Source organism: Cibotium barometz, chromosome 39 (assembly GCF_041138505.1).
Source record: "Cibotium barometz isolate CiBa-2024 chromosome 39, ASM4113850v1, whole genome shotgun sequence".
In the NCBI taxonomy this organism is placed as follows: domain Eukaryota; kingdom Viridiplantae; phylum Streptophyta; class Polypodiopsida; order Cyatheales; family Cibotiaceae; genus Cibotium; species Cibotium barometz.
Window position 1 is genome coordinate 1,660,241 of NC_141084.1, and position 21,801 is coordinate 1,682,041.

General features: G+C 46.6%; 1 protein-coding gene across 12 annotated transcripts in view; it reads left to right on the top strand.

Moving 5' to 3' along the window:
• SPK1 (guanyl-nucleotide exchange factor) overlaps window positions 1–21,801 on the top strand; it is a 251,368-nt gene that overhangs the window by 166,456 nt on the left and 63,111 nt on the right. For all 12 annotated transcript variants that reach the window (XM_086778119.1, XM_086778125.1, XM_086778131.1 and 9 more), the window contains 2 exons: window positions 15,724–15,799; window positions 16,097–16,207. In XM_086778119.1, coding sequence (XP_086634245.1) covers window positions 15,724–15,799; window positions 16,097–16,207 — 187 coding nt within the window. The remainder of the gene's footprint in view (window positions 1–15,723; window positions 15,800–16,096; window positions 16,208–21,801) is intronic.

Here is a 21,801-nt window from a genome sequence, read left to right on the forward strand (position 1 = left end):
CCACACACCCCTTGCTTTATGCCATTGCCACAAGCCAGTAGGGCAGCTTGCATGGTATTGCGATGCCAGATGGTTGTCACTTTGTGGCACATGCCTATGCTGATGACTCTTTGTTCTTCCCTAGAAACACACACACACTTTTTTTTTGTTAAAAAAACTGTGTGTGTGTGTGTGTGTGTGTGTGTAATCTGTTCTTACACACACTTTTTTTTTGTAAAGCTTCAAGTCATTAATTACAAGTGGGAAACCTCAAAACGAGGAAAACCCACCAAAAAGACCATATACAAGGGAGACTACTAGAGTGTTCACTATGTTCAGTGTGAACATAGTTAAACATCTAAAAACAATCTGTAAAAAGAGCATACAGAGATGAGTCAATCTCATGAAGAGAGAGACAGTCATATAAAGATTGCTGAAGAGAGGAACGGAAGAATGAGTAAGCATCCAAATGAGGCCCAGCAAAAACTATCCTGTTGCGAGACTGCCAGGTAGTCCATAAAGCCCAATAGCGAACCCAATCAAAGAAGACTTTATAGGATCTAAGGGGTGAAGGGAGAAGACCGAAGATCCAAAAGTATTTCCCAAAGGGTGCTTGTTGGAAGCGGGCTCTCAAACGTGTAGCAATCCGATCTAATAAAGTCCTGGTGAGAGAACAACTCCACAAAAGATGAAAGACTCTCTCTTGAGAAGCACCACAACTATGACAAGTTGAAGGTGCCAAAAGTCGCCTAGCCAAGAAAAGGCCGACTGGCAAGACTCCAATCAAGCATCTCCATAAAAAAAGTCTACTTTTCAAAGGAAGACTGCATTTCCAAACAGAATGAAGCCGCTGTTTCCACCAAGCCTGACTTTTATGAAGATGCCAAATCTGATTAGCATGTTCTTGAACCCAAGAGGCAGGCAACAAGAGTATGATATATCGAATGAACCGAAAGTTTAGCCATTGATAAAGGGCCTCGTGCAGGTTGTTCTCTTTTAAGGCTCCAATCAACCAAACGATCAGAACGATCCAAATCTGCAATTGGTTCAAAGGGAGCAAGATGCTCTCGAATAAGCTGCCAGATTGATCTATAATGCATCCCCAGACCAAATTTCCTGGCGGCAACCACAAAAGAAAGCACATGGCCACCAGCATCCAAAACATCATCAATAAGATAAACTCCTTTCTTTGAAAGGAAATATGCCTTCCTAGGCTCACGTAGAGCCAAGGGTACATCAAAAGCCTTTGACCAATGAATACTCTCAAGGCGAAGCGAAGAAGATTGCGCATTAAGCCTGGGATTCCAAAAAAGATATTGCGTAACCTGTTTCCAGGCAAAAATTAACTTAGATGAAAGAGGGCAGCCGACAATTTTTCCATCGAAATGGCTGAAAATTGCATCCCAATACGTAACAGTCCACTTTCCAAAAGCAGGTGAAGACATAGACATACACATATGCCCCAACATAATAGCCCATGGCTGGCGCTGTTGTACAAATTCCAACAGCAAAGTGGATTTACGAGCAAGCACATGAAAATGAATATTCAATATGTTCAAGCCACCATGTATCTTTGGAGAACACATCTTTGGCATTGACAAAAGACGAAGACCCTTTTTACGATGTTGAGTTTTCCACACAATTGCCATTGCCAGAGACATAAACCGATCTATATCAGCTTTCCTCCACATAATCAAAGGAAGAAAGAACTGTATGTAAGCCATTACAATAGCCTGCACTATCCTGAGACGTACATGAAGAGGCCAAGTGGAAAGCTGCCAATAATCAATTTTGCGATTCAATTTTAGCATAACCCATTGAGTCATTTGTGAAGATGACAGCTGCCAACCCAAAGGGTAACCCAAATGACGAACGATATGTCCACCAGGAGGTATTCCACCGGGCCACAATACATGATGCCATTGCTGTACATTAAGCGCAAGCAAGGTAGACTTACAGAAGTTTACTTTCAAACCAGCAGCCAGACCAAAAAGTTCCAAAGCCTCCATTAATCTCTGAAGATCTTGTTGCGTATTCTTGGGCATAAAAAAAAATCATTAGCGTAAGCCTGAGCCAGGAAAGTATGCCCAGCAGGAAGCTGTAAGCCATGCAATTCATCAGTAGCTTGCAAAAAATCCAAGTAGCAAAGAAAAGGATGTGTGGCAATAGCAAACAACAAGGAACTAAGCGGACAACCCTGGCGAACTGAACGTCCCAATTTCCAAGAATCTGATAGAGAAGAGCTCAAAATCAAAGAAGCATCACTGTCATTACAGAGCCAATACACAATATTTTGCCACTTTGCACCGAAACCAAGATAACTCATAGTCATAGCTATATAGTCCCAATGCACAGAATCAAAAGCTTTCTCGATATCAACCTGTAAAATGAGTACATCCTGCTTAGTGTATTTGGCATATTCAATGGCAATATATGCATTAGCCAAATTATCATCGATTTGCCTGCGAGGCACAAAACCATATTGCGCAGGATGCAAACCATCATGTAAAAATCCTTTATTACGATTTGCCAACATCTTAGTCAGAAGCTTATAGATGACAGGCATAAGAGTAATGGGCCTCCAATCAGAAAAAGCTTCACAAAGATCCCGTTTAGGGAAAAGCTTAACCAATCCTTCTTTCCAAGAAGATGGTAGTACATCATTTGCCCAAGCTTCATTGATCATATACAACAATGATTGTTCTTACACACACACACACACACACACACAGTTTTTTTTTTTTTTTGGGGTGAAAACCACTGTTTCATTATAAATGCAATGTACATTCATGGAGCAGCTACTACGGAAAACTAGAAACAGTAATAAAACACAACCAACTGGGCAGTGGGAAGGTCTCCAAGAAAGTGGGCATCTTCAAGAGATTGGAGCAAGGAGAATCTGAAAAAGGCAAAGACATCTGTGAGGTGAAAAAAAGAAAAAAAGACCATTGCCTCTATAGCCCTTCACCTCCCAAACTTTGAATAACAACACGAACGGGGGCACCACCAGCCACCGGCTGGAACACTTTCTCACGGTTCTCCACCCACTCACACCAAAAAGAACACCCAAAACAGGGGCACCATAAACCACAAATAAACATCCGGCAACACATACACTTCCACCGTGTGCGTGACGAGGTAATCGAAGGCTAGCACAAAGTGCGTTGTGAGAGTGTAAACCCATGGACTACACCACCAAAACACGTCAATCACGCCTTGTCCTGCAAATCAACACACACAGGATACCAACACAACAACTTAAGCAGACACATCAAGAGTGTCTTTCATCTTTGATTTCCAATCAACACTTCATACAGCTTCTTCCGACATATAGAAGCTTCACTCACACAACCTTCTCACATACACGACCCTCACATCAACACAAGGATATATACTCACCCAGCTGTCCCCATTAATCTTGGCCAATCCCTCTCTCACCCTTCCTCAAAAACACATCACCTTTGCCCTCGAGCTGCCCTGAGATACCAACCGCAGCTAATCAGCAAAACACCCCACACATGAGCCCTCTCTCCCTCTCTGTGTTTCCAGCTTCTCCTTCAACTTCAGTCACTGCCAACAGCAGCCTTCTCTCACATCCAGCTCTTCTCTTCAGACGACCTGTAGTCGACGTGCCAAAATACCAACACCTTCTCTTCACTGGTTGCTGCTCCTTTCCGCTATCCCCAGTCCGTCAGTCGGCGCCCCCCAAGTCGCCGTCAGCTTCTCGTAGCCAATTCGCTTGCCCATCCCTCAAAGGCGGCTTCTTCACATCGTACCAGCCCCACTGTCTCCCTCTGCAGCTATCACCAGCTAGGCCTGCTATCAGTTGGTCTCACCTGAGAGCCTTTTTACACAAGGCGGCTCCCACGCTGCTATGATCACCCGCGAACCCTCGCTCCAGCGGCAACCTTCACCCGCTTCTCCTCACCTGTGGTTCTGCGCAGCACCTCTGGTTCTGCTTCTCCTCACCTCTGGTTCTGCACAGCACCTTCGCCAGGCGGCCTTGTCTACACTCGCTCAAGGCGGCTACCACGCTGAGCTCGCCCACACAAGCCCGTCTCTTTTCGATCACTCCAGAGCCCCCATGGTCGGCGCCTCCCCAGTCGCCTCAGCGCACGCAGAAGCCTGCAGCTTCTCTAGCTTTGTGCCTCTCTGCAGAACCACCCAGAGCCCCCCTTCACATACTCGCCAGCCTTCGTATCTCACCAGGCGGCAACGCCAGCCCAAGGCGGCTACCTTCTAACCCAAGGTACTCTCTCCTCACCTCTAGCTCTGCACAGCCACCCGAGAGGCCCCGTAACAAGGCGGCAACTCCAGCTTTTCACCCTTTTTGTCTGTAGCTGCGCTACCTGCACGCTTATCCGAGAGCGACTCACCAAGCTCTCTAGCCTCTGCTATCCCGCTCAGGAGGCGACCACTTTATCTACCCGGCGGTCCATTCCTACGAGGCGGCCATCTTTCGCTTCTTCGCCAGCCTTCTAGACGGTCTCGCTGCTGGCAGCCAAAAGAACTTCCACGTGGTCATTCCCAAGCTGGCCACACTTATATTATTTTTTTATATTTTTTTCCTTTAAAGCCTAGAAGATGGCCACTTAAACAGAGACCCCCAAAGCAACTTTTCAGCTATCCGGCGCCGCCAACAAAAGAAGCATCCTTTCTTTCTCAGAGGCGGTCACCTTCACACCAGCTGCCACTTTTTCCCAATCAGTCGGTGCCCTGCATTTGGCAACCACCCGCACACCACACTGCTGCAGTAAAAAAAAACTTCCAATCTCAAGCATCTGCTCCCGAAAAAAAACGTGCGTGTACCAGCTCACTGCAAAACCATTCACTCTATACATTTGCCAGGGCATTCAGGGCAAAGTTTATTCACAAACCACGCACACCATATGTACACAGACCCAAAACACCTTTCAGATTTTTGCCTGACAACATCCACCAAAGTGTGCCCAAACAATTGAGTAATACGGGCATGGTATAAACTCGATAAGGCCCAATAACGGCACCACGGAAAAAATAGAGCATAATCGGGGGTAAAGAGATATTTACCAAATAGCCAAAAGTGCTTGCCAAAGGAAATGCTAGGAATTCGGGCTTGGAGAAGAGTTGTCAAACGCGCCAGGAAATCTCGAGCAGTAGGATAGGCCTAGAGAAGATGGAGGACCGATTGGCTCAGATGTGAACAAGTAGGGCAAGCCGAGGAGACAGTACGTTGGGCAGGCAGGACACCCACTGGGAGGTTCCCCACAAGACTTTGCCACAGAAAGACCCGTTGCATGAGGGAAGCTTACTTTTCCATATACGGTGAAGACATGTTTTCCACCGCCCAAGCGGCCTATCCAAATGCCAGAAAACGATTGTTGTGCTCGTGAATACATGGTTGTGGAAGAAGAAGACGATAGGCTTTTTTGGCAAATAGATCAGCAAAAGAGAAAGTGGAATAACGTGGTAGCCCCCGATCAAACATCCAATCAAGTAGTGAGAGAGGAGAAAACAGGCGAGGCACCGGCTGGAGAGGCTGTAGCAACTCAACGATAGCATGCCATATAGGCCGGTGATGCATCGCCAGATGAAACCGTATTCGGGCGTGTGGAAAAGAGAGTGTGCAGCCATTGTCATCCACCAGACAAATGCCCAAGCGATGCAAAAAATAAACCTTACGAGGCTAAGAAACTGCCAAAAGCTTTCTCAATATCTACTTGCATGATGACAACATCATGAGCAGTGTATTTGGCATACCCATCCCAATGTAAGCATTAGCAATATTATCAAGAATCTGCCAGCGCGCACAAAACCATACAGGACAGGGTGCAAACCAGCATACAAAATGTGGGACAGTCGGAGAACCCAACTTATAAATCACTGGCATCGGAGTAATCAGACGCCAATCCGACAGACGTTCACACGATGGTTTTTTAGGTAGCAAATGCAACAAACCCTTTTTCCATGAGAGAGGCATCACACCAGAAAGCCAGCCATCATTAATCATGCATAGTAAAACAGGGCTCAAAACATCGCAAAACTTAGCAAAGAGCTCAATTGGAAGCCCATCCCATCCCATCCCATCCTAGGGATTTCGAGCGATCCAATCGGGCCAAGGCAGTTGTTAACTCCTCATCAGTAAATGGCAGCTCTAACAAATTTGCCTCATCCGTGGAGACAGATTTGCTTCATCCTCAGTGTAAGAACACATCACGTGTTGCAAATTCATCTAAGGTGGAGGGTCTAGGAGCAGGAAACAAATCAGCCAAATATTGTTGGACAACACCATCAAGATGCTGCTTATTGTCAGTCCAAGTCCCATCACGCCGTTGCACCCTATGAAGGGAATACATATGGTCGGGAAGTATGCAGGCTTTTGAAAAATGCCTTAGAGGAGCTAGCCTTATCCTGCAATACTTTATGACGAGAACGGACTTGCCATTTGTGGAGTTTACATTTATCATTGTCAGCCAAGCAATGATGTGCGGATTGAAGGCAGGATTGCTCAGCAACAGAAAGGGCACGTTGTTGGGTAAGATCTTTAAGCAGCTCTAGTTGACACTTAGCATTTGCCACCCGAGTTCGTAAGCCTCCCATGTAGCATTGGCCATAGTCTCGGATAACATCCTGCATGCCCATTGAAAAACGATCCCATGCCTAGTCGGCATCAATAGAAACATGCAAAACAAGGTGATCAATGAGTCCATGTGCCATGAACTGGAAGTAGTAATGCTTGATATAACTATTATTAACTAGCAAGACCGGGAAGACCCTCTTGCAAGGTAGTGGCAGATCCATATGTGGGAGACCAAAATGCAATGTCATACAAACCGGGAAATAATCCGACAAGCGCATCGAGAGTTCCAAGCTCAGTGCCCACGGAAAAGCATCAAACTGCATTGCATTCAACTTGTACCATAGGTCCAATCGAGCCCAATATCTAGTGCGAGCATTGTGATGGAAAGTAAAGCCATTGTGACCCGGCATAACATGCAGCCGTAAATCACAAGCTTGCAAGAAATGAAGCATACGACTCCAAGCGTGACGTTCCGTTGAGACCGACGCGAACTATTGTCCCCTGCATCAGGTGCATTATTAAAATCTCCACAAAGAAAACCATGTCCCATCCTAGGGTAGGCTGTCAAAACGGTGCCACATTTCAACTCACGTAGTAGACTTTCAACCCATGTACGATTGAGCATCTGGTCGTGTTTCTGTGCAGGTCCTCCCCCAAGTCAACATTGCTTTTAGAGACTTTCATTAGGCTGGTCGCCCTACTGCTCGGACATTGCTCTAGAACAGTGCGTACATTGCATCAGCACATACCAGCTGTCCATACTACCCAACGTTGGTGCGTTGACCTGAACCTGTTGGCCTGCGCAGCCCAGCTGTAGCTGCTGCCTTGCGCCGCGCAACACACCTGCTGTCCACTGCCGCTTAGCTACAGCTGCTGCTCTGTGCAGCCCAGCTGCACTACCTGTCCTATGCCGCCCTACTGTGCGCCGCCAACTGAAGCTGTTTGCCGCCAAGCCTTGCTATGTGTCGACTAAAGCTACCCAGCTGCCGACTAAACTTGTGTGCCAACTATACGTGCTGCCCGTCGTCCGACTTGCTGAAGCCGCCCACTGCAAGCTCAGTAAATTTTTAACTGATTTTTTTCTGTAGTTTTTAAAAAATTCAGAGAAATTAGCAAACACTGCATTATTTTTGGGGCTTTTCACCATTGAGCCTGCAGTTGCAACATTGGCACACATTGGCTTTGATTTCAGTAGATTTGGTGCGTAATTGGACTAGAAATTTGGGGATTTCGCAGAAATTGACACTATTTGCAGGTCTATTATAGACATTTGCAGGCATTTTGGGTGATATAGGCACATTCACCTGACATTGGGGTATTTTCCCCAATTGTTTGGGTGTTATTGCATTGGTACGGGTGATAAAGACACATTTGGGGCATTTCTCCCAATTTTTCAGATGTCTCAGCATTGGGTTACTGTGCAGATTTTTTGCATTCCAGTTGATGTGGTTTGTGTCTATGTATTGAGCAAACATAGTGGTACACTTGAATCATATTGCAGTTGATGCCTTGATTCAGTTACACTACTTGTTTGTACGCATTTGTGACAGCCATGTCTGGGAATACTAGTGATTTGTTTGGTATGCTCTCCATTGATGATAAGTTGGATGGCACCAACTATCCTATGTGGGCATATATGATGAAACATATACTAGTCGCAAAGAATTTTCTATGTATCAGGGGTTGATGTCAGGCCTATTGTTCTTGCATAGAGCAGCAAGTACTTCAGGCACTATTGATGCAGGTGATGATGTATCTTCAGGTGGTCCTACATCTTCTGCACCTTTGCCACCCACTCCAGAACAGCTAAGATGGGATGCCAAGGATGCTCATGCACATGCTTTGATTGCCCTGTCATCGAAAAGGCACGTTATACGGCACATTCGTTGATTCACTTCTGCTAAAGGTGCATGGAATGTACTTGCTTCTTTGTATCAGGTTCACAATGAGGCTCGTGTTGCCTATCTTCGCAAGAAGATTGAGTCTCAGCATATGATTGAGGGTGATTCAATGGACAAGTTCTTTACCTGCATCAAGGATTTGCGAGAGCAACTTATCAACATTGATGAGGTCATTCCAGATGGTTTGCTTGTATCTACAGTGCTTCAGGGTTTGCCAGAATCCTATCAGCGTTTTGCTACTACTTTTTGTCTACTCATGACGGGTAATCCAACTTGTATACCTTTGATGAGTTAGTGACTCTCTTATTGCAGAAAGAGCAGTCTCGTTCTAACAGGACTAATATGCTTTTTGCTGATCACGCATTGGTGCCTTTGATCGAAATAAAGGTAAATGTGGGGCTTCATCTAGTGGTAAGCCCAAGGGCAAACCACCTGCCCATTCAGATTCTACCTCATCGACAATTGGGTAGCAACCATGCGTTCGAAGTTGGACTCCATTGACAAAAATGGTTCTTGGGAGTTATGTGACTTGCCTCTTGGCAGGCGTGCTATTGGCACAAAATGGGTTTTGAAGCTAAGCGTAAGCCTGATGGTTCAGTTGATCGCCATAAGGCTCGCTTGGTCACCAAAGGGTATGTCCGATGTAAGCCTCATGGTTTAGTTGATCGCCATAAGGCTCGCTTGGTCGCCAAGGGCATTTACTATGAGGAGACCTTTGCTCCCACTGCACGTATGACTACCATACGTACTGTTATTGCATTGGTTGCACACAAACAATGGCATGTACATCAGTTGGATGTCAAAACTACCTTCTTGAATGGCGATTTGCAAGATGAAGTTTATGTATCTCAGTCTCCGGGTTGGTACCACAAGATCCATGCATACATGACTGCCAAAGGGTTTCAGAATAGTGCAGTTGAGAGTACACTTAATGTTCGGCACGTTGGGAACAATGTTCTCATCCTTATTCTTTATGTGTGGATGACATGCTCATCACTGGCCTTGAAGAGGGTGATATTTTAGCTTTTAAAGCTGATTTGCAGCATGCATTTGATGTCACGGACATGGGTCATTTACATTACTATTTGGGCATATAGTTTATACCTTTTGAGGGGGGTATCATGTTATCTAAGTGCAGATACCTTGAGGAGCTCCTTGAGCGTTTTCACATGACAGATTGTAAACCTGTTTCTACTCCTATGGAACCAGGTCTAAAACTGTCAATTGAGCATGCTGGTGAGCCTTTTGGTGTTGCCACCTATCAATAGGGTGTGGGATGCCTTATCTTTTTATGCTCTACTCGTTTGGACATACAATATGTTGTTTCTTAGTTGAGCAGATTAATGCATTGTTTGAGCACTATGCATTTTTTAGCGTGTAAGCGTGTCTTTCACTATCTTAAAGGCACCGCAAACTCTGCCTTGTTCTTTGGCAGTTCTTCTATATCATGCTTGCTTGCATTTACATACAGTGATTGGGCAGGTTGCTATGACACGGGAGTGTCAACCATTGGTAATTGTTTTCTTCTTGGTGACTCATGCATTTCATGGCTCAGTAAGAAGCAGCCTACAGTGGCCACTTCTAGCTGTGAAGCTGAATACAGGGTAGCCTTAACAGCTACTGTGGAATGTGTTTGGCTACGATGCCTATTAGCCGATCTTGGTGTTGGACAACAGTCGCCTACCACCATTTACACTGACAGTCAGAGTGCGTTGGCAGTTGAACGAAACCCAGTTCTTCATGCCCGCACAAAGCGTATTGAGGTTCACTATCATTATGTCAGGGAACGGCTCCATGCAGCAGAGATTGACTTCGCTTATGTGCCTACACATGGCAGTATAGCAGATGGGTTTACAAAGCCTCTTTCGAGGGAAAAGTTTGAAGCTTTCCGCTAAGCTTTGAGCTTACAGCCTCTACCAGGGTAGTCTACTACACCCCGTCTCCGTTCACACCATTCACTTGAGGGGGGTTTGTTGGTCATTCTGTCCGCCCACTCCTGGCTAGTTAAGGTGTGAACAAGCTTACTCACGGGCACTTTTTCCCTGTGGTTGGACACAGGTTTTTTCCCTATGTGTTGGGCACCTTGCCCTAGGCTTTTATGTACTCATTGTACTTTGTACATCATTGTCATTACTGAGTACCTTTTCCAGCTATATGGTTTTTCTTTGTTGAGTTCACTGTATGCTTGAGCCTCTGGTCGTGTTTCTATGCAGGTCTTCCCTGAAGCCCAAAACTAGGGCCTCTCGCTACACACACTCTCTAATTTCTAGAAGAGAATGTGGGATAGTTTTTGGCCGCGAAAGATCACTCTTCTTATGTGGCAGCTGGCACATAGGAGTTTGGCGATTGACACTTGGAGGTAGGCTAGCTTTTTGTTTGAGGTGTGGCCATCCCCAGGAGTCCGAGCGTCATTGTCTTTGGGATTGCCCGAAGACTTGGTAGGTTTGGTAGTGGATCGTGTGCATCTTTGCTATAATCAGGGTCCCCTTTTGCACTATTACATGGGGGAGTGTTGCTTGGGTCACTGAGGCTGAGGCCGTCATGGCAGATGAGGAGGAGGGTGGGGGACTAGCCCTTCAGTTGGTCTCTCACCTTCGTATTTCTGCAGTGCCAGTCCTAGTCCTATCGATTGGTCACTGGACTCCAAGTTCTTGTTAGAGATGGGAGATTCGCAGCAGTATTGCCGTGTGGCACATCTAGAGAGCTCGATGCAGTGAAGCCATCGAAGGCACCCTCACTTCCACCAGTAGAGTCCATTGAGAGCATCTGGCTTGATATCATTCGTACCCTCGGTGTCCAATAGGGGAAGCTTCAGGGTAGTTGAGACCACATGCGGAAACTCTGGGGGGCCTTCTTGGGGATTTGACGTCACAGTCCCTTTCTGACTAACAGTGGTGGAGTCCACTTGACACTATAGATCACCTGTGTAGTTTCCCCCTCCCTCCATTGTATGAGATAGCCTTCTGCTCCTAGAGTGACCAACTGGAGGATTAAAGCATCCTCCCCCCTGACTCTTGCTCCCATTGTAGAGCCGAGTTTGTACTTAGCCATCATGGATGTTTCTCTTGGTAACCAATAGAAGGCTCTTTTTCTTGGATAAACAAAGAAAGCTCTTTATCTTGGCTGCAGCAGATCTGGAGGAGCCTTATATAAGTGACAATGAAAGGATGTGCAAATTTGTTGAATCGATCAAGAAGGGGTTTGATAGGCTTGCAGCCCTAGAAACCTGTTAGCTTTAGAGAAGCTAGACATAGGGAAAGCAAGATGGTGAGATTTGGGCTAAAAAGACTTGTAATAGGAGACATTGGAAACCTTTGACAACAAGAATATTGAGAAAAAGAAGTCTTTCTAGCTAGCGACTGATGGATTACAAAAGGATCTGCACAAAACCTGTGAAAGGTGTTTTTAGAAATGAAGAATCTAGCTGTAAATTTCAAATGGTAGTATATGGCAACACCCTCCTGCTAGAAAGTGGGAAAAGATCCCTTAGCTACCATATGTAGCAAAAGGAAGCCTTCAAACAATTTAAATATTTCTGGAGTCAAATCCATTAAGTATCATGTAGTGCTAACCTTTTTGCTTCCATTCTTTTTAAACCCATTAGTTTCTATCGGCTTTTTCACTTTGTTCCTCTGCATCTATTGTAGAGCCACAATCAATGTGATTTGATTTTGCACTATTTTGTTTTTTCCGGAAACAAGATGCTTCTATTAGCTAACAATAAACAGCCTCGAAGGGCTAAGTACAAACTCCCGTCCATGTATGTAGCAAGGACCAAAGAACAAAGGTGCGGAAAGATGTACTTCACCTCGAGCTGGCTGCTCTATGAAGAGAAGGCTATCTCATACAAGGGGTGGGGGAGGGAATAACCACACAGGTGGTTTGTAGTGCCAGTGGGCTCACCACCTTATATGTGAGAAAAGGGCGAGGTTGCCAAAGCCTTCGGAAGGCTTCTCAATGCTTCCGCATATGGTCAGAACCACCCTAAAGATTCCTGAGAGACCTGAAGGGCTAGCTCCCACCTTCCTCATCATAAGCCATGACAACCTCAACCTCAGAGTGGCGCAAGCTGTAGTGCCCCATGTAATAGTATGGGAAGAAGCTGTGTCCATAGTGAAGATGTGCTTAATGCTCCCATGATACATGAGGTCCGGCCTGCGACATGTGGCCACTCGCCGGAAGACGCTCCTTGGAGGCTATCGGAACTAACCTCAGGAGGGAAGGCCTGAGGTGATCCCAAGCTCGCAGTAGGCTAACTACAAATCTGTCCTCAAAAGCTAGGCCAAAGCGGCGAGCCCACATCTCTGTGAAGATCCATCTAGTGCTCTGTGGCCAAGAGCCCCATAGGCTCGGTGTATAGGCTGAAATCCTAGCCAAGAGAAATCCTCCCATGCCTCGTTGCCTAGGAGAAGTCCTTGAACAATCAACTTGCCCAACATGGTATGGCTCTAAATAGAGGGGGAGATGATGCCTAGGTCGCCTGTGTGGTGCGGATGTATGATCACTCTCCAGGCCACCTTCGCCTGGGTAGGCCTCCCATCAATATCTGCCCACAAAAAATTGTGGATCAACTACACAACCTGACCAATGCATTCCTCGGAGAAGGTCCAAATGGAAGTAATGTACCACATGGTGGCAAGAAGAACCTTGTTAACCACTAGCACTCGGCTAGCTAAGGAAAGCCTCAGTGATCTCGAGTATAGAAGCTTCTTCTGAATGCTTAAAAGAGGGGCTAGCTGTTGCTTTGGGGAGGTATCAATGCCCACCTGGGATCCAAGATGCCTACGGGATCCATTGGAAAGCCTCAATTGGACGCCATGTTAGGGGGTGGAGAGCCAACGCAAAAACCACACGACTTGTGCCGGTTGATTTGCGCTCGTGATGCCTGATAGAAGAACTCTATCGCCTCTGCAAATCTCTGAAGATTCCCCACATCTCGGGATAAGTATACTGTTGTGTCATCTGCAAACTCTGAGTCTAGCAGCTCCTTTTGAGTACGGATGGGGAGACGCAATCCTTGAAGCCCAGTCTCTTGAGCTGAGAGAAAGCTGCTCATGGCCTCGACGATGAATAGAAAGAGGTAGGCACAAGTGGGCATCCCTACCGAACTGAGTGACAAAGGGGAATTCTCTCACCTCTGGCTCCTTGAATGAGAACTTGATTGTGAGAGGTCGAATAATGTCTGGAAACACCATGGATCCACTCCACTGGAAAACCCATCTGGTACATCGTGCCCTCTAGAAAGCTTTACTCAACTGTATCATAGGCTTTCTTGAAATCGAGAAGGAGCATAATGACATCTTGCTGCCGCATCCCGGCCAAAGCTATGAAGTGAAGATGTTGTCCAGAATGCTCCAATCTTGAACAAAACTTTTTTGAGTGTCATGGATCAAGTTGGGGAGGAAAGGATGAAATCTCTAGGTGATGGTCCCAAGGAGGGTGATGGGTCTGATCTGCCAAATGTCCAATCTGTGACCACCCTCCTAAGGAATCAAGAGAATCAGACTCTGTGAAAGCCTCTTTGGCATGGTGCATGTAGTCATAATCTCGTGAAAGGCTGCTTGAAGGCCACCTTCCATGAGATGCATTTGCTCCTAGGAAGGGCTCCACTAGCTCCTTAGCTGTGAAGGGAGTCAATAGAAAGGTCTGATAAGCGGGGGAACCACTTCTCTCGTGTGCCGCCAGATCCTCTGTCACGCATCCACCACATGTAAGGATAATGGGGCGCCTGTGAGAGAAGGGATCTCAAAAAATATGTGGTATGGCTCTCACATGGGGGGGTCACAAACGATAGATCCATCCTGGCCTCGCAGCTTGTGAATGCCATCTCTCCACGTGTGGGGGTGGGCGGAAGAGCGAGGGGCGGGGGGGGGGGGGTGGGGGGGTGGGTGGGGGGGGGTATGGGTGCAACAATCTCAAAGAAATCCCTATTGACTCTATCTCCGGCCCGGGTTTAGAAGGAAGCTCTGGCATGGTATTTGTACCCCACCCTCCACACCTCTATGGATCTGAGCTTTGTATGGGCGGCTGCCAGCTAGCTCTCAATCCATGGGCTATCTGGGCAACTTTCGTGAAGTTGTCGGAGAGAAGCAAGACCGGCTCGGCAAATGCTCATTTGCGGCTCACGGAATCCAACCAATCTGCTCTGTGTTGCCTCTTTTAGTAAACTGCTGATCTCGCCAAGGGCTGCATCCAAGGTGCTTGCGACAGAGCCTGTGAGAAAATCCAGCCCCTCCCATATTTTCTCTATCCTGCCTCATATCGCGGGAGAGCCCTCACCGGGGATGCCGCGATGGTTATTACTACAGGCTCCGAGAATCGATGAATCAAGTGGCGGACTGAACTTGCCGGTTGCGTCTGCTCTGGGTCTGGCGTGTCCGGAGGGCGGTGAGAATGCTCACGAGAGGCGGAGGGAGGGGGGGAGCAGGCTCTGAAGGACACGGGGCAGTGGGGGGCTGCTGTGGGGAGAGTCGGAGACGAGGGTTGGGGATGAGGAGGGGGTGGGGGGGGGTGGGGCGGCATGACCATCGTGTTGTTGCTGCAATAAATGCTCAATACGGTTCTCTGACGGAAACGTATCCTCCTGAGCTATGCCAGCCTTGCACACTTGGTGGTGCCGCTCAGTTCTGGAATTCGGCTATCGGCTATCAGCTGTGGCACAGGCGAATGATCTGCTACTCTCTGGCATCCTTCTTGTGATAACATCGTTAATTTCCAAAGAAACTGTACAGAGTCTTAATAGCAAGTTGCGTGTCTAGCAAGGTTGTAATGCATCAGAAAAGGTGGACAATATGCTTGAAAGGAGATTTTAGAATGTAAAAAACCAGCAGTATACTGTGTATGTTTGTAATGGTAGAGTATGGCAACAGTTTTTTGTTAAAAAGTGGTAAACATGTATGTCTTTTGTGCCATATGTAGTAATAGAAAGCCTTCACACATTTAAATTATTTGTTGAGAGACATCCAGTAAAGATCATGCAGAGCTGACCTTTTTCCTTCCGTTCTTTTTTAAACCCATCAGTTTATGTCTTTTGTCCACCTTGTCCTTCTGTATCTTTCCTAAATTCACAATGAATATGATTTGATTCTGCACTCTTTATGAAGTAGAACGTTGTTGTACTATTATTTTTATTTTTGAAAAGAAGAAACTCAAAATGTCTTGTTAAAGAGCTGCGCTTGAAAGCATGTATATCTGGTGTCTTTGGTTCTGCTTTCAGGTATGACTCCATCCAGGTCATAAAGTGAACCTTAGTTGTCTGATTTGTACTTTTTTTTTTGGGGGCAGAAACTATCTTTCATCAGTTCTAGTTCAAGAACTTTTTATGACATGGGATCATGATGATGTTTCCCAACGAGTGAAGGTGAGAATTTGCTCACTTTCTTCTCATGATAATTCTTTGGTACTTTTTTGGGTGAAGGAAGATTAGAACTGTATCTTTGAAGTAGATATTGCAACACAACTGCAAGAAAATATTGATGCCAATGAATCCTACTTCGTGTCATCACGAGCAGGATTTGTGGTGTAAAGAATGTAACATGGTACTCTCTGCAGTTTTTGATTGTGTTGGATCAGACAGATGTACTTGCATTTGACTGCTTTACTTTATTGCTGATGAAAACTGCCGGTTGTGGATGCATGTCTTTGTGGGTGAAATCAGGCGGCTCGGATATTGGTGGTCTTGATGTGCAAGCATGACTTTGATGCTCGGTATCAGAAAGTCGATGATAAGCTGTACATTGCACAACTTTATTTTCCCCTCATTGGCCTGGTAATTCTCTTCCTTCATGTGTCTCAAGGCTTGCCTTTGCATTTAGATGATGTTTGAATGTAACTTTGCATGCTTTACAGGTTCCTAATTGAGCACAATTGGGCCATTTCCTTAACTAATGGATTGTTGCCCCTAGTTGAACAATTTGGCATGTTATTAGTACATTGTTAAAGTGTACACCAGGGAGGAACTGTCTTATTGGAAAACTGAAGGATTGCAGTGATTCCTGACCACGAAAACAAAGATAAAGCATAGAAAAATATTTATGGCATTAAAGAAAGGATAACATAACTCTTCAAGCCACGAAGAAATTCATTCTTACTTTATAAAAAATTCATTGGATTACAACAAACTAGATCTCCTTGCAAGCTATTTGCAGTTTCAGGCTTTACCGGATTAGGAATCACCAACTTCAGAGCTTTCAAACTTTTGCACATTGTTGCATGGAAATTGAAGCTCGTGCTATACACACCTTTCTGTCACCTACTCATGATTGCCTCTGTATTCCTGCTTAGAGTCATCTGTAACTACTGTAATTGTCTCAAAGAAGCATGATCTTACCATGTAGAAATACCCATTCCAAGCTCTGTAGGCTGGCATGGTGTGCCTTCTTATGCCCAGTCTGATAAATGCTATCCAAATTCTGGGGAAGCATTATGTTGTATCCAGAGGATGTATTTTACAGTAAATAAATTTGCTGCTCTAAATACTGTATTTTACAGTAAATAAATTTGCTGCTCTAAATACTTCATCCTTCTGCCAAGTGGTAGGGGGTTTCATTGGTGATCCCACTCATGGAAGAGTGCCTTTTACCCTCCTCCATAGAACTACACTCTACAGTTACTGTGCATCCGAAGGCGTCCCTAGCTCAGCCAAAGAAAGGAGTTATGAAAAAACATTGGTTTTTTATTCTTTTCTGCAAATTCTGCAGTGTTATCATGGAGAGATGTAGCTTAATTTAGCTGAGTGTGACTCTCAGGAGTTCCCTTACTCATCAGCAATCAGTGTCTTGCAAAGTCCAAATCTTGTGACATTCATGACTGGTTTCTCCCATAGCTTGTGCGTTGCTTAATCCACGAAGCCTGCTTGGGCAGTGGCGCCATCTCTCAGTAACGACCATCACTAGTAGTGAGCACCTCCTATTGTTCCATGATGTGCTGCCAAAGTAACTGACTGCCACGACTTCAAAAATGGTGGACCATCTAATTAGGATACGAAGTGAACAGCCAAGAGATGATTTTGAGTAGAATGGGCAACTGGAAGTACTGAATTGACTGATGCTTTAGATGATTTGATGAGCTGTCATGATTCACTTATGCATGATGCGCAGCTGGACAGTGGGCGACAATCAGTTGGGAATTGGCACGAGAGACCCTAAACCTGTGTTTATGTATGCGTGTGCGTGTGTGTGTTTGTGTGAATTGAAATCTTAGAAACTCTCTAATGGGCTTCGTCTCCTTGATGGTCAGATGTGGTTGCTGAGGCATATGCTGATGACTCTTTCTTCTTTCTCAAACTAGGCAATCGGATCTGCCATGTCTCATGAACCATTTGCATATGTTTGGATTGGGAGGTCTTTTTATCAATTGTAAAAAATCAAAACTGGTGCCTCTTAATGAAGCTCAATGGCACATCGTTCTATGTCGTGGGCAAATCATATCGCATACACAACATTTGGTATATCGTGTGGGATGGAATATTTCACTTCATGATGCTACAGATTGGGTGCTGCAAAAACCTACGATTAAATTGGAATATTGGAAACTCTCTACCTGGCCACTTCATGCTAGATGGAGAATAGTTCAATTGGTTTGATGGCGTACATTCAGTTTTTTCTCCCTCTTCTTGCATGGTCTAAACATCAGGTCTCTTGCTTTATGACAAAAAGCATTGCGATCTTTTGGCAAAATTCTCATTATGCCTGCTGAAAATGCATGGAGGGCTTAACATGTTTTGGTATGCAAAGCCACCTTGCTTTCGACTTTACCACGCAGCAACAACCCTGGATGCTTATGATTGGAGCTCTTTGCTTTTATGTGAATGTAGATGCATTTGGCCAATGGCAGCTAACTCATTGGGAACTTTTATTTGGCTATGTGGAGAGTAAGATTGCTCGATGCGCTCGTGTCTCTCGGCTGCGTGCAGACTGGAAGCTTATTCTGCAATATATTGAGTGGTCGGGTAGACCTCTTGAGATTGGCAGTACTTTGAGACAAGAAAATATCTTTTGGAGGCATGCATTTTCTACTGCTTTGGCTCTCCGTTCCCCTCAGTGAGTTTACCTTCTTCCTACAAAAGGCATTCGGGTTTGCCAAGATGTTGATGTTGAAGGAAATGCTTTGTCCTTTCCTTGAGCTCAAAGCCGTTGGCAGTTGGGCATGCACTACAGACCTTTATGGCACGTGTTTTTTTCCCGGGAAAAGATCCTTCAATTAGTTAAAGAAAAACAACCACAAAGGGCTAACTACAACCATGAAGGGCTAAATACAAACTCGCCTCATAGAAGGGCGGGAAAGAAGTGATCATAAGGGGAAGAGATGCTTCTCCTCTGGGTGGCTGCTCTGTGAGGAGAAGGCTATGGCATACAAGGGAAGAGAAGGAGAGGGGGGGGGGGGTGGAACAACCTCACAGGTGGTTTGTAATGCAAAATGGGGTCACCGCCTCTATTTGTGTGGAAAAGGGACAGGCCTCCAAAGTCTCAAGAAGGCTTCTCGCCGCTTCTACATGCGGTTAGAACTTCCCTGTAACTTCGCCCATTGACCGGGAAGGGTGTGAATGATATCAAGCCATATGCTCCGGATGGTCTTAGCCGGTGGAGTGTGGGTCCCCTCGATGGTCTTGCTGCATCTAGCATGCTAAATGTGCGAGGCTGCGATGCTACTGTAAATCTCCCATCTCTGGCATGAGCCTGGCCGCTAGTCACCTGTAGAGGGGGCTGTGACTGGTACTGTTGCAATACGATGGTGACAGACCTGAAGGGCTAGTCCTTTCACATCCTCCTCATAAGCCCTGATCACTCCACGCTCCGTGGCCCAAGCAATAGTGCCCCAAGTGATGATCAGGGTCGATGCTCTGTCCATAGCGAAGATGCGGAGACTTGTTGCCAAATTTGCTAAGCCTTCGGGCAATCCCAATGGCAGTGTCGTTGAGACTCCTGCTCGTGGCCGCACCGCAGATAAACCGTTGACTGTTCTCCAACTACCAGCCATGCAGCGACCGCCAAACTTCTGTGTGCCATCAGCCAAAGAAAGAGAGTGACCTTTCTAGGCCGAAAGCTGTCCGAAATCCTCTTCTAGAAATTTGAAAGGAAGCGCTGTGATAGGCCTTGTGACTGCCAATGTGCTGTTGCTGTCGTTGTGCCATCTATCTTAGGCATCTAGATCCTGTGCCCTAGACGCACTGTATATGCAGAGCTGGGGGCATCCAAAGTCTCCTCCCGATCTATATGATCATGCCAAGTCCACTATCTCGGTTCTCACTGCAGCCTTGTGAGAGGTTGGCACTCCGAACTCGATAGCTAGCATAGTCTCTCCCTAGCCACCTTGGCCGGTGGCGGATCTATGTGCCATTTCTTTTCTCAAAAACCGATCACCCTCGCCCTGTGCAAGGTGCAGCCTCCGAAACCCTCCAAGGGAAGCTCTGATCTCTCTATTGTGCCTTGGGATCCAATAGACAAAGTGAGCAGACCACTAAGGGAGCAAACCATTGTCCTCATCTGCTCCGTGGACCGCCGCGAGGATATCGTGTTTGGTGAACACTCCTAGTCACACTGGGGGTGGGGTCTAGATTAGGCATCAGCCACTCCTGAGGGATAGCTGAGTCAATGTCAAGCCTCTCTCCTACTCGTCTAGGGGTAACTGCCTATCTGCAATCCAATCTCCAAGAGACCTGGTTGGTCCGGTGCTCAAGGCTCGCCAAGATACATGCGGTCGGGCCCCTAACATGTGGCCACTGGGGTAACGATCTAGGTGTTGCAGACCAAAGGTTGCTGAAGCCGCTCCTTTGAGGCAATTGGTACTCTCTTTCTGAGGTCTAGCCTGAGATGATGCCAGCCCGAAGTAAACTGGTTGCAAATCTGTCCTCAAAAGCTGGGCTAAACCTCTGTGAAGATCCATCCGGTCCTTTGCGGTCACGGGTTCCCAAGGCTTGGATTGTGGGATGAAATCGGGGCCAATAATTAATCCTTCCAGGGCTCACTAGCACGAAGGAGTCCTCTAACAATCAGGACTCTGAATAGCAGGAGTGACGAGGCCAAGCCCCCCTCTTCTACGTTACTGAATGATCACTCGCCATGCCAGCTTGACCTTGGTGGCCTCCCATCACTTCCGCCCATAAGAAGTTCCGGATCAATCGTTGTACCTGGCCAAGGCATGCCAGAGAAAAGGCCCAGCATGAAGTGATGTATCACAGTGTGCCGAGAAGTACTTGGTTCGCCACCACCACTCCACTTGTTAGGGAGAGTTTCACCGAGCTCCAATATAAAAGCTTCTTCCGAATACTAAGAAGAAGCGGAGCAAGTTGCTGCTCGGGAGAGATATCAATGCCAACGTGGCAACCGAGATAGCAAACTAGAGTGCCCCTCTGAAACCGGTTTCGAAACTCCCTATGTCAAAACTCCATGGCTACCATGAACCTTGAATGTTCCATGAAACAATCGGCATATCAATCTCGGTGTGATGCGGGACTAGTGGAATTGCGCTCCACTCGAAGAGTCTTGGGCAAGGGTTTAGATGTGGAATAATCACAATCTGTGCGGGGGTGCAGGTGTGCGAGGTAGGTACTAATCATGTCCTCCATGTGACACCACTCTGTATGAGCACGCACATATGCATGCTCCGGACTCCATCGATCACAGTATAGGTATTTGTAAGAGTGGGGAAGTGGTACCGTAGCAGAGCAGCACCTCCAGACTCGAGACTACCATCTCTTCATCCTAGCCTCGATAGGCTGAACCTCCAAGCTCCATCCTAGCCAGAGGCCAAAAATGACAGAGAATGCCGGTGATCTGGAGAGCGTGGAGACGGTGGGAGAGCTCAACTGCCTGACACTGAATGGAAGTTGGTACTAACTCAGGATCCCATTCTGTCCTCGGGCCTGCACTGAACGAAAACGAGAAGATCATCGCGCCATTATCTGGTGTAGATGGCCTGGAGTGGTAAAAAACCACACATACCCGAACCAGAGCTACTATCTCCTCAAACATGTTAGTCCCTTCCGTGGGTAGACACCATAAGAAATTGTAGTCCACAGACTGTCCTAGGATCCTGGGGGCCCCACCTGGGAACTCTGGCGGGAGAGCCCTCACTGGGGAGGCAGCGATGGTCATCTATATCGGATCACAGAATCTGTGAATCAAGCGACTGAGTGATCCCACCGAATTCTTCCGCACCGGGTTAGGGGCTGATTGGGGGCGACGAGAGTGCTCTAGAGAGGCAAAAGGGGGCGGGGGAGGGAGGGTGGCCCACGGGGGGGTGTGTTTGCTCGGATGATAAAGGCGGGGCAAAGTGCACTGCGCCGATAAAGTTGGTGGCAAGATTGGGGGAGGAGGTTGGGGGGGTGGTGACGAGAGAGGGCGGAGGGGCAGAGGTGCTACG